This window comes from Schistocerca gregaria, chromosome 10, assembly GCF_023897955.1.
Source record: "Schistocerca gregaria isolate iqSchGreg1 chromosome 10, iqSchGreg1.2, whole genome shotgun sequence".
Taxonomy (NCBI): Eukaryota; Metazoa; Arthropoda; class Insecta; order Orthoptera; family Acrididae; genus Schistocerca; species Schistocerca gregaria.
In genome coordinates this window covers 141,734,195-141,748,486 of record NC_064929.1, presented here as the reverse complement: position 1 = coordinate 141,748,486, position 14,292 = coordinate 141,734,195, and the positions used below count along the sequence as shown (strand labels likewise).

The window sequence follows — 14,292 nt, the reverse complement described above, 5'->3', positions numbered from 1 at the left end:
GTGGTATGCAGATGATTAGCTGTACAGAGCATTCACACAAGGTTGGCGCCAGTGGCGACACCTACAATGTGCTTACATGAGGAAAATTTCCAACCGATACCATACACAAACAGCAGTTGACCGCCGTTGCCTGGTGAAATGTTGACCAGCGTTGCCTGGTGAAACGTTGCTGTGATGCCTCGTGTAAGGAGGAGAAATTCGTACCATCACGTTTCCGAATTTGATAAATGTTGGATTCTAGCCTATTGCGATTGCGGTTTATTGTATCAGGACATTGCTGCTCGCGTTGGTTGAGATCCAATGACTGTTAGCAGAACATGGAATCGGTGGGTTCAGGAGGGTAATACGGAACACCGTGCTGGATCCCAATGGCCTCGTATCACTAGCAGTCTAGATGACAGACATTTTATCCGCATGGCTGTAACGGATTGTGCAGCCACGTCTCGATCCCTGAGTCAACAGATGGGGACGTTGGCAAGACAACAACCATCTGCATGAACAGTTCGACAATGTTTGCAGCAGCATGGACTATCAGCTCGGAGACGTGGCTGCTGTTACCCTTGATGGTGCATCACAGACAGGAGCGCTGGGGATGGTGTACTCGGCGACGAATCTGGGTGCATGGAAGGCAAAATGTCATTTTTTCGGATGAATCCATGTTCTGTTTACAGCATCATGATGGTCGCATCCGTGTTTGGTGACATTGCGGTGAACGCACATTGGAAGCATGTACTCGTCATCATCATACTGGTGTATCACCCGGCATGATGGTATGGGGTACCATTGGTTACACGTCTCAATCACCTCTTGTTCACATTGACAGCACTTTGAACAGTGGACATTACATTCCAGATGTGTTACGACCCATGGCTCAACTCTTCATTCGAAACCCTACATTTCAGCAGGATAATGCACGACTGCATGTTGCAGGTCCTGTACAGGTCTTTCTGGATAGAAAAAATGTTCGACTGCCGCCCTGGCCAGCACATTCTCCAGATCTCACCAATTGAAAACGTCTGGTCAATGGTGGCCGAGCAACTGGCTCGTCACAATACACCAGTCACTACTCTTGATGAACTGTGGTATCGTGTTGAAGCTGCATGGCCAGCTGTACCGGTACACGCCATCCAAGCTCTGTTTGACTGGATGCCCAGGTGTATCAAGGCCGTTATTATGGCCAGCGGTGGTTGTTCTGGATGCTGATTTCTCAGGATCTATGCACCCAAACTGCATGGAAATCTAATCACATGTCAGTTCTAGCACAATATATTTGTCCAATGAATACCCATTTATCATCTGCATTTCTTCTTGGTGTAGGAATTTTAATGGCCAGTAGTGTAATAATAAATTTAAAACGCTTTAAAAAGCGACAAAATCAAACCATGGGAGGCCCAGGTTGGAATATCAATGATACAGAAAGGATAAATTGCAACTCACTGTAAAGATGACACATTTGACTTGCAGACACGCACAACAAAAAGACTGTTACACGTTAAGCTTTCAGCCAAAGTTTTTATCAGACAGGAAAAACTCTCATGCTTTCACACAAACAAGCGCTCCTCACACACACGTAACTGCTATCTCTGGTTGCTCACGCCAGACTCAAGAGAAACTAACAGAATTTTTTCCTAAAAATATGCCTCAGTAAACACACACAGATAAGCACATAAAGTTGTCTCTAACAAAAGCCACATACTTACATATCGGCCCCTTCACCCGACAGTCGCTTCCCTGCACTGGACTGTAAGCCACTCGTGGATGGTTCATCCAGGCTCTTCAGCTCCTCACTCTGCCGTGTAAAAGATGGCTCCGTCTTTGGGTCGTCGACTGGAACCTCCTCCACATCGCTATCGTACTCGATGCAAATGGGGTCCATCTCTGTCCCCGACAAGAGTAGTTCATCGTCTTCTATCTTTTCACTGGTTATATTCTCCACACCTTTGATTGTATGTGGACTGTTTACTGTTTTAGGAAAAAAATTTATAAGCACTATACATTATAAATATAAATATTTCTCAAGCAATGGCAACTGGATGAAAAAGGTGTAACACATTGTCATTAATAGTGGGACACACACAGTAAATGTCACATCTGGAACTGTTTGACTGTTAGTGTGAGACAAGCTTCTTTCACACCTGTCACAGCCCCTGGTAGATGACATCCGATATCTGCATTCCACTAGTTTGTCCCTGAACATAATATCTGAAAGTTTCCCAATACCTCGAGAATCAAACAGCCAAATGAGTGAGACAAATAATGGTGCCTCTTTTCAGTCATACCAAAAAGTGAAAAAGGAAAGGCAGAATTTCTGATATCTTATCAACATTAAGGTACCTGAGTAATACATTAGTGGAGGCAGCGAGACATGGTGAGATTTCATCATCCTCTTCTCGAATAGGGTGCAAGAGATACTTTTTAATACACAGAAGATACTGATAATGTACAGGGTGTTTGAAAATGAATATACAGGTTTTAAGGTTTTATAGAATTTATTACATCTGACTTACAATTATAAATAATACATCAAATGAAAGAGCAACTATAACAGTTTTTCTTAAAAGTGTTCAAAGTGAGCACCATCGTCACACTTCAAGTCGATAGGTGAGATTTTCCAAAACCTTGATCATTATGTCTATAGTAACCGTTGCAACAGTGCTGTTTCTGAAGTTGGATAGATCACCTTGTAACGGAGACAGATACGCATCATCCTTTATGAAACCCCCAAAGGCAAAAATCGTATGGGGTCAGATCGTGTGTGAACATGAAGATCATATAAAACTAGGTCTGTCATCCAGTTGGGGCCAATCCAGCGGTCAGGTACAAAGTCGTTTAACCAGTCGCATGCTGAGCTATGCCAGTGAGAAGATGCACCACTTCTCTGCTGAGAAATGTCAGTTACAGTTACTTCACCGAAAAACTTAACTGTACCATCTCGTGGGGATTTGCTTACTCCCAGATACACACATTACGTGTGTTCACATTCACCACTGAAGATGACACGATCCAGAAAATGTTCATCTTACGCAGCAAAATTTTGTTTGGGAAGCTGGCACGTAAGCCGTAGTACGTATGTTTTAGAGCTTGTAACAACTGCAAACGACAAAGATGAACTGGTTTCTTGGGACTACACGTGATAAATTCTCACTCATTTAAAATGTTTTTCATTCATTCCTGGTCGTTCCATACTCTTACCTTTGCACATGGATATACAAACAAATCTGTTTGAGTTGCCCTTTCATTTGATGTGTTATTTATAATTATAAGTTGAATTTAATAAATACTACCAAACATTAAAACTCATATATTCATTCTGAAACACACTGTATTTTCACTATGACAAACAGTCACAATGGCCTCTTAAAATAATAATGAATATGTTTTAAGATGCAGGCATTCAACTTGTTCTTACCCCCCAATGAACTGTACACTACAATTTTGTTTTCTTTCGTTTTTCCCAGAAATAGTAGTTCTCAATTAATTCTACTGCTTTTATGTATCTGGTGATATTCTCTATATGTTAGTAACATGTCACCTATTTCTTCAATAGCAAAACTACTTTTAAGCCTATAAACATTTTCAAATTCATAGAAATTTCATTCTGTAAACATTCTTGAGCAGCACAAATTAAATGACTTCAGTAGATCTCCAATAAACCTGATCAATGGTGACTAAGCGTACTGTGCTCCATTCAGATGCATTACTCAACTGAGCACAAAAACATATAAAAAGCTTATATCAAATATATTTTTACTCTGTAACTTCTTCCTTGAACTGTAAGATCATCACAGTGCTGAATTTGAATGCATAAACACACATTCACAAAAGCACTCTGCTCTTCCAAAAATATTACCGTATGTAATGTATTGCGAATACATAGAAAGAAGGATCCTTTATTGTATTATTATATGATAGCGGAATGAACACTCGTAGTAGTTACTTCTGTAAAATATCTGGGTGTATGCATGAGGAATGATCTGAAATGGAATGATCATATAAAATTAATTGTTGGTAAGGTGGGTACAAGATTGAGATTCATGGGGGAGTCCTTAGAAAATGTAGTCCATCAACAAAGGAGGTGGCTTACAAAACACTCGTTCGACCTATACTTGAGTATTGCTCATCAGTATGGGATCCGTACCAGATTGGGTTGACGGAGGAGATAGAGAAGATCCAAAGAAGAGTGGCGCGTTTCGTCACAGGGTTATTTGGTAACCGTGATAGCATTACGGAGATGTTTAGCAAACTCAAGTGGCAGACTCTGCAAGAGAGGTGCTCTGCATCACGCGTAGTTTGCTCGCCAGGTTTCGAGAAGGTGTGTTTCTGGATGAGGTGTCAAATATATTGCTTCCCCCTACTTATAGCTCCCGAGGAGATCACGAATGAAAAATTAGAGAGATTTGTGCACGGAGGCTTTCAGACAGTCGTTCTTCCCCTGAACCATACGCGACTGGAACAGAAAAGGGAGGTAATGACAGTGGCACGTAAAGTGCCCTCCGTCACACACCGTTGGGTGGCTTGCGGAGTACAAATGTAGATGTGGATGTAGCTATTCTTGCGCAACACATGGCTAGATCCAAACTTCAATACACTGTCATTCCTGCATCACAACCTGTACTCAGTACATAGGTTATTTCGTTCCCATAGTACAGGGGAAGAGATTTTAATTGAAAGTTGCTGCCTGGTATCAGTGCATAAATACAATACTCCAGTTGCCTGTGTTGTTAATAAGAGTGATGCAATGTTTCTTTGGACATGCACTCATGTCCTAAAGAACAGGCACTGCAGCAACTACAGCCATTATGAAATACACGAAATGTATTTGAAGTTGCAAATACAAACAAGCATCAGCTGTATTAGGGAATGATGACAATGAAAATGTGTGCCCGACCAGGGCTCGAAACAAGATTTCCTGAGTGGTTGCCTTAACTGCTTTGGCTGTTCCCTGTACAAGAATTACATAATGTGCGCATAAGTAAAGACTGTGACACAGGAATGATGACATGGAAATTTTGGCCTGGCCATGTATCGTGCATGGATAGCCAAAGTGGTTAAGTCAGCCGCTGCATGTCCCAAGGAACATTGCATTGTTTTTCTTAACAACACAGGCACTGCAATGTCATATTTATCTGCTGATACTGGGCAGTGGCTTTCAAATAAAATGTCCTTCTCTGTACAAAAATTACACAATGTGTTTACGAGTATGGGTCAGGATGAAGCTGAACCATGGAGCACTTCCTTTCACGCTGATCCACCCTACCTAAAACCTCCTTCCTCATTACCTTAGCCAGCTTCATCCTGACCCACAACTTCTTCACTTTTGAAGGCCAGACATACCAACAATTAAAGGGAACAGCCATGGGTACCAGGATGGCCCCCTCGTACGCCAACCTATTCATGGGTCGCTTAGAGGAAGCCTTCTTGGTTACCCATGCCTGCCAACCCAAAGTTTGGTACAGATTTATTGATGACATCTTCATGATCTGGACTCACAGTGAAGAACAACTCCAGAATTTCCTCTCCAACCTCAACTCCTTTGGTTCCATCAGATTCACCTGGTCCTACTCCAAATCTCATGCCACTTTCCTTGACGTTGACCTCCATCTGTCCAATGGCCAGCTTCACTCGTGCGTCCACATCAAACCCACCAACAAACAACAGTACCTCCATTATGACAGCTGCCACCCATTCCACATCAAACGGTCCCTTCCCTACAGCATAGGTCTTCGTGGAAAACGAATCTGCTCCAGTCCGGAATCCCTGAACCATTACACCAACAACCTGAAAATCGCTTTCGCATCCCGAAACTACCCTCCTGACCTGGTACAGAAGCAAATAACCAGAGCCACTTCCTCATCCCCTCAAACCCAGAACCTCCCACAGAAGAACCACAAAAGTGCCCCACTTGTGACAGGATACTTTCCGCGAGTGGATCAGACTCTGAATGTGGCTCTCCAGCAGGGATACGACTTCCTCAAATCCTGCCCTGAAATGAGATCCATCCTTCACGAAATCCTCCCCACTCCACGAAGTGTGTCTTTCCGCCGTCCACCTAACCTTCGTAACCTCTTAGTTCATCCCTATGATATCCCCAAACCACCTTTTCTACCCTCTGTCTCCTACCCTTGTAACCGCCCCCGATGTAAAACCTGTCCCATGCACACTCCCACCACCACCTACTCCAGTCCTGTAACCCGGAAGGTGTACACATATGCTGTGTATGTGCGGATGGATATGTGTGCGTGTGTGTGTGTGTGTGTGTGTGTGTGTGTGTGTGTGTGCGCGAGTGTACACCTGTCCTTTTTTTCCTCCTAACAGAAGTCTTTCCGCTCCCGGGATTGGAATGACTCCTTACCCTCTCCCTTAAAACCCACATCCTTTCGTCTTTCCCTCTCCTTCCTGAAGAAGCAACCATCGGTTGCGAAAGCTAGTAATTCTGTGTGTGTGTTTGTGTGTTTTGTTCTTGTGCCTGTCTGCCGGCGTTTTCCCGCTTGGTAACTCTTGGAATCTTTGTTTTTAATATATTTTTCCCATGTGGAAGTTTCTTTCTATTATATATGTCAGTAGACCAAAGATTCTAGGAAGTGGGAATATCTGCAACTTCCAGGCACATGTTTGCTTGCATGCCACTTTTTATTTTTTTCAGTCTTGGAGGAAGATGGACGTGCTTTTGTTACAAGTGAAGTATAATGGATTTAGATTATCAATGTTGATAGTGAAAATGGTGTTGTTTCTAACAAAAAGTACGAATAAATATAATTTTTAGCTGAAAGTATTTGCAATCCAGTGGAGTTGATTTAAACAGAAGAAAACCCAGGCCATGCTTGATGTTGAGGTGATTATTTTGCAGACAAAGAAAACTATGAAAACCTGAAATTGCGCAGTCCCATTCAAAAACATGTGGTGAGAGTGCTGTCCTACCACACTATACCGTATAAGACTCTACAAACAATTTTTCAGTTATCTAAGAAACGAGTAAGATAACAACCAGTACAGTTGGAACATGCATTATCGTGATGCAGGAGCCATGAATTGTCTCCTCACATTTCAGGCCGTTTCCTTCTCAAATTTTCTCGGAGGCATCGCAACATGTCCCGATAGTACCATCGATTAACAGTTTGTCTCAGTGGCATGAATTCATGATGAACTAATCCTTCAAAGTCAGAGAAACTATCAGCATGGCTTTGACATTTGACCTGACCTGACGGGTTTTTTGGGTCTTGGAGAAGTTTTCCCAACTCGTAATGAAGATTGAACTTTGGTCTCACCATCATAACCATACACCCACATCTCATCAATTATGATTCACATAAAGCAAACCTCGTTTTCATTTGTGTGATTCAAAAGCTCTTCACAGATTGCAAGGTGAAGACCTTTCTGGTCCTGACTCATGAGCCATGAGACAAATTTTTCAGAAACACAATGCATTCCAAGATGCTGAGTCAGGATTTTATGACGTGATCCAACTGAAATGTTACATCCTTCTGCAGTCTCTTAGACAGTCAGTCTTTGATTGGCACACACAATTTCATTGAAGTTCCTGACATGAGCATCGTCCGCCATAGACATCGAGGGTGCCCTCAACAAGGGTCATCATTAACTTTCGCCCTGCCATTTTTAAACCGTGTGTCTCTGTGAAGGTTTTCTTGAGTTGCATGCAAAATTTAGTGCAGATGCATTGCTTCTCTGACTCTGTCATCTCAAAATTTGCAAACTGTGTGAGACAACATTCTACCCAATATAGCACTCAATGATAACTAACAGACATACAACAATGCAACTTCCGGCAGTTACACATTAAACACAGGCTTGTACAGAAGGATGCTCACATGCAATGTTGGCATGAAATCACAAATATTCCAGAATTTTCTGAACAGTTCTCGTACATTGGTTGTCCCAATAACTGTATCACTTCATTAAAACTATCAGTTTCAGTCAAACAGCAAACTACTATAATTAGGTGCAATGAGCACAAACCAAAATCTATCATTACACAAGATTACCCAGAACTCCACTGACAAACTTTCAGAGGTGGGAGTATGGACCAAAACAATAAAAAAAGTCTGGTAAACATAGGCTCAAAAAAAGCGTACCTTAAGAACTGTGAGCACTTGTTCATCTTCAATGCTGTTGAACACATCTCTTCTACTGCCAGCTCTGTTTTCCGTGTTTTTGGAGGAGGCAGTATGGTCCAAAACAAGAAAAAAAAGTCCAGTAAGCATCAAAGGAGGGAAAATGCATGCCTTAAGGAATAAGAGCACCTGTATGGTAGAAGAGATTTTTTTCGTAGTGCTCACACTTTATAGAGTCCATGTTTATTGGATATTTTTTTTCTTGATTTTGTCCATACTATCATCTCTGAAAGATACTTGGTAGATTTCTGGTTCATTCTGTGTATCCAAAAACATTTGTCACACAACCCATATTTACAATTACTTAATATTAATTGCAGGATATGCACACATCATGACCATTGCATTTAAGTCAATGTAATATATTAACTGCATCAAAATTACTGAATCCAGGAAAGTTCCTGATTTATACAGGTGATTCTTATTAATGTTTAAAAACCTTTAATGTTTAATATAAGAAACATGGGGCTGCAAATGTTGAGAAAGATGCCAAAAGCGGGTGAGAAATGTTTAGCATGTCACATCAGCACATGACTAAAATCACTGCATGTGCAGCAGCTGGGGTTGCCCACGAAGGGGTGATTCAATGATGCAATACTTGCATTTGGACAAATGGTGGAAATTTTGAGCATCTTTTGTTTATGCGATCTGCTGTGAACATAGAAGTTCCAGAAGTACTGTCCTCAGTGCAACCAAGGCAAAGCTGTTCTTTTTTGTGTTTCTTTCCTTTTGCCCATTTTTTTTTAATTTTTTTACAGACATTATTTAGTAAAGAAACCAAGGTCATTTACTGCTAACAATGCAGTTAAAAAACTTATACTCATTTACTTGTGACACAATATGGTAGGTTTTTGTTGTATTGTACTTTGCAATAAACCAGCAGATGCAGTGAGACTGGTAAATAAAATAACAAATCTTACTTCAATGTAGACAGATAACTGTTTAACTTAGTGGGAAAAAAACTGTCTGGCAGACAAAAGACTTGAATCATGAGCTTCACACGCTAAAGTTGGACAAGCAGTCCCGGAGCCACACCGATGTGAATACTTGACTAGTGTTGGGATGATCAGGTGTGACAGACCGACAGGCTCAACTGCTGAACATGTGGTGAGATATATCACCTGCTGATGTCACACATTCAATATTTCTCACTTACTTTAGGGGTATTTCCTGATGTCTGCTGCCCCATGTTTCTTACATTAAATTACTTGTCTCAGCGTCATCTACATCACTTCAGAGGTTTTTAAATGTTAATGAGAATCAAACTATGAATTATGTCAAGCTGTTCCAGTCCACCTTCATAGCTGAGTGGTCAGCCTAAATGGCTGCCATGCAGAAGATTTGGGTTTGATTCCTGGTACTGACAGGCAATCTTCCTCAGAGGGAGCACAGGTACAGGCAGTGCTCACTCTTTTGATGCCTTCTGAGGAGCTTTGACCAAGTAGTGATGGCTCAACAGTTTGAAAAATCTGGAAAACGGCCAGGAGAACGTTGTGCTGACCACAATGAGCTCCCCATACCACAAGCCGAAGGTAGAGACAGCAGACGTTACACATTCCTTTGGCCTTTGAGGCCTGGTGAGCAGCTCATAGTTCGCTCGGACTGTTCCAGCTCGAGTACCAATCTGTGGACAGCCAGCCAGATGCCCATGGATAGCAGAGGGCTGGAGTAGCCAAACAGCTAACACACAGGTGGACAGGCAGCCCGGGTGTAACATACACATCCGCAGGATGGGATGGTCGCATGGTTCGCACATTCACAGAATATGTGCAACATGGCTATTGGGCCCACAGTGCAGGGTTGGGACTGTAATTGTAACATGTCGGATGGCTCCAGATTGCTGTGTTACACTGTCTCTCAAAAACAGAGGCAAAATGTAGAAGTCATTCCAAAGAACAGTAAATCTAAGTGTATCTCTTGTATCAACAAGTAGTTCAAAGCACAGAATAAGAAAACTACGTACAAGTGGTGGACAAAAATTTGGAAACATCATGAGCATGACACATTACCATGCCTAATAAGGTGCAGGGAAATCATTGGCATTCAAAACAGCTTCCAGTCATCTCAAAATTGTTAAATACAAGTCCTGTATGGTTTTCATCCCTCCTGCAAAATAGTGGCAAGTTCAGGAAACAACGATGAGAGATGGATAGCGATTGAACACCCTGCTCTCCAAAATAGACCACAAAGGCTCAGTAATATGAAGGTGTGGTGACTGGCTGGCATCGGAGGTGCAACAATTCATCCTCGTGCTCATAAAACCAGTCCTAGATGACACCACCTGTATGAACAGGGGACCTGCCATCCTGGAACACAGCACGACCGTTGAGGAACACTGCACCATGGGATAGATATAATCATCCAAAACAGGTCATAATTCTTGACAGAAATGTGATCTTGTAGAGTTGTGTGGGAATTGTGGAATACCATGGTATGGCTGCCCAAATCATCGCTGAACTCATGCCGTGTTTCGTTCTCGGGATGTAAACTCGGCCAGAAGTTGCGAATAGTGTGAAATGAGACTCATCTGACCAAATGTCAATCTTCCATTGCTTCATTATCCAAATTTTATGGCTCCAGTAGGAGGTTTTCCTCTTGTAGGCACTTACATCACTGATGAGTGCTTTTGGAATTTTTTTATGCTGCAGGGTTCTCGAATGTGCAACTTTTACAACTATCATCCTCTTACTTTTGTCACAATCTTCTTTAATGACTGTCCATCACACTCACTCAACACACGACTTTCATCAGTGTTGTGACCCAGTGGATGATATTTTTTCTGCTTTCCCTGTATGTAGTATAAATGTTCAAAATGGTGCATCTTGAAAACCAAACACTTTGGCTACCACGGTTATGGAAGCACTCATCATACAAGCACCAACAATTTACCCTCATTCAAATTAACTAAGCTCTGAAATAATGCACTCACAACTGCACAGAACACTATTCTGTCCACAGCTGACAATTACAACATAGTGAATACATTGCAGAGGTGCTGTCTGTGATCAAATACAATTATTAATTACTGGCTTAGCCTTTTCATAATATACATGTTGGTTTCAGTGGGTGCTTCTCTACATGTGCCATCTGTACCCTTCCCCCTGACACTAACTTTTCTGAACTACAAAGGTTCGAGTTATTCTCGCAATACGTGCTTCCCTACCACAATCTGCATCAATCTCCACTAACCCCCTGCCCTATACCCACTGCAAAGTATGTATGGAACCAGCCTAGTATTCAGGGGCAATGTCCAGCCATTAATGCCAAGATAACACGTCTGACAGTACTTACAGCAAGCCACATCGGCACAGTCGTAGTCCTCGAAGCTGACTATGTACGTGGAAGACTCGCTCTCTACTCCAGTAAGTATCACTCGTTCTATGTGATATACATGGCCGTAGTTTGCAAAATACTGCTGTATGTCATCTGTAGTTAACTTCCCATTATCTTTTTGTACTTTCACTATGATCCTGTCCTTCAGTCTTGTGTTTAACGAAGTGTCAACCTGAAACAAAATAGCAAATATGTTACACAGAACTCTGTCTACCTTTGTTCCACCTGCATTTCACATGATGTTGAACTTATTGTACATTCAGAATACGATGACAGTTATTTCATAATAGCAACAAAATACTATTGCAACTATACATATCAGTAACTTTACAAAACACAGTTTGTCAAGCCTGTAAAGTCTTTACTTGTGATTCAGTATGTTGTTGTTGTTGTAGTTGTTGATGTTGTTGTTGTGGTCTACAGTCAAGAGACGGGTCTGATGCAGCTCTTCGTGCTACTTATGCAAGCTTCTTCATCTCCAAGGAACTGCTGCACTCTACATCCTTCTGAATCTGCTTAGTGTATTCATCTCTGGTCACCCTCTACAATTTTTACCCTCCATGCTGCTCTCCAGTACGAAATTGGCGATCCCTTGATGCTTAAGAACATGTCCTGTGAACCAATCCCTTCTTCTACTCAAGTCGTGCCACAATTTCCAATTTTTACAATTGTACTCATACCTCCTCATTAGTTACGTGATCTACCCATCTAATCTTCAGCATTCTTCTGGAGCACCACATTTCAAAAGCTTCTATTCTCTTCTTGTCTAAACTATTTATCATCCATGTTTCACTTCCATACATGGCTAAACTCCATACAAATACTTTCAGAAAAGACTTCCTGACATTTAAATCTATATTCAATGTTAAGAAATTTCCCTTTTTCAAAAACACTTTCCTTGCCATTGCCAGTCTACATTTTATATCCTCTCTACTTTGACAACCATCAGTTATTTTGCTCCCCAAATAGCAAAACCCATCTACTACTTTATGTGTCTCATTTCCAATCTAATTCCCTCAGCATCACCTGATTTAATTCGACTACATTCCATTATGGCTGTTTTGCTTTTGTTGGTGTTCATCTTATATCCTCCTTTCAAGACACTATCCATTCCATTCAACTGCTCTTCAATATCCTTTGCTGTCTCTCGAAATTTTTCTTTAGTTTCCTTTACTGCTTGCTCAGTATACACATTTAATAATAACACGAATAGGTTACAACCTTGTCTCACTTCCTTCCAAACCAATGCTTCCCTTTCATGCCCCTTGACTCTTACATCTGGTTTCTACTAAAATTGTAAATGGTCTTTCACTCCCTGTATTTGACCCCTCATACCATAAAAATTTGAAAGAGAGTATTCCAGTGAACACTGTCAAAAGCTTTCTTAAGTCTACAAATGCTATAAACATAGGTTTGTCTTTCCTTAACCTATCTTCTAAGATAAGTCGTAGGGTCAGTATGGCCACGCATGTTCCAACATTTCTACAGAATACAAACTGGTCTTCCCCGAGGTCGACTTCTATCAGCTTTTCATTTGTCTGTAAAGAATTTGTGTTAGCATTTTGCAGTCATGACTTATTAAACTGATAGTTCAGTGATTTTCACACCTGTCAACACTTGATTTCTTTAGGATTGGAATTATTATATTCTTCTTGAAGTTGAGGGTCTTTTGCCAGTTTCATACATCTTCCTCACTAGATGGTAGAGTTCTGTCAGGACTGGCTCTCCCAAGCCTATAAGTAATTCTAATGGTATGTTGTCAACCCCTGGGGCCTTGTTTCGACTTAGGTCTTTTTGTGCTCTGTCAAATTCTTTATGCAATATCAATATCACCCATTTCATCTTCATCTACATCCTCTTCCATTTTCATAATATTGCCTTCAAGTACGTCACCCTTGTAGAGATCCTCTTCCACCTTTCTGCTTTCTCTTCTTTGCTTCGAACTGGTTTTCCATCCAAGCTCTTGATATTCATGCAAGTGGTTCTCTTTTCTCCAAAGGTCTCTTTAATTTACTTGTAGGCTGTTATGTACACAGTAGAAAAATGAGCCAAAGTTAGTTTCGCCTGGCAGGAACATTGCCCAGTGTTTTCTGAATTGTGAAAAGAGAATCTTCTTGGTGATTATATTTCAAAGGGTTAAAAAATATGATGAAAACTAATGAATTTTTGTGATCAACAAAAAAAAAGTAGTTTTCACAATGTGAACAGAGAGTGACTTGTAGCAAAAATTTTCTACTCCTTGGAAAACTTTATACAAAGTGCATGATCACTAAGTCAAAAAATTAGAGCTTTTTTTATCCTGAAGTCTCAAGTCTTTCACAGCCAGCTCAACAAATTTTCCACTTACCCTCATCTATCTGATAGATGTTATATACCTGGCATTGTTATTTCCAAACAGTTTTTCCTTAGAATGGTCCTGCCCCTTTTTATTTTCCATTTCTGGCACGTTTCAGGACTGTTCTTTAATATACTTCATAATTCCTAATTCTGCCTTAGCAGTTAATTCTCTTCATTTCTGAACAATGTCAGAGCTTTCCAAATATTGCTCCTCTTTCTTCTCTGTCATAGTTTCTGAACCATAATAAATAAGCTCCAAATATCGCATTTTAAAAATCTCTTTGTTCTTTTGGTCTCCAGTTCTTGTATTTTTCAAATGCTTTCTTTCCATGAGCTATCCCTTCCATTATTTCCGTTGTAGCTTCCACAAGCATGAAGTACAATTCCTAATAAAGTGAAGACATTCACTTGTTCCAAGGCTTTTTTTCTGTAGTGTTATTTTATTTGAATTATGCACTCAAAATTTTTCCCTTTTTTATTATTGCCTCCTATT

The 14,292-nt window shown here is 40.9% G+C and overlaps 1 protein-coding gene across 3 annotated transcripts in view; it reads right to left on the bottom strand.

The window, feature by feature from the left end:
* Positions 1–14,292, bottom strand: part of LOC126293673 (uncharacterized) — a 211,207-nt gene that overhangs the window by 61,346 nt on the left and 135,569 nt on the right. For all 3 annotated transcript variants that reach the window (XM_049986965.1, XM_049986967.1, XM_049986966.1), the window contains exons 7-8: positions 11,421–11,634; positions 1,701–1,962 (exon numbers count right to left, since the gene is read on the bottom strand). In XM_049986965.1, the coding sequence (XP_049842922.1) occupies positions 1,701–1,962; positions 11,421–11,634 (476 nt within the window). The remainder of the gene's footprint in view (positions 1–1,700; positions 1,963–11,420; positions 11,635–14,292) is intronic.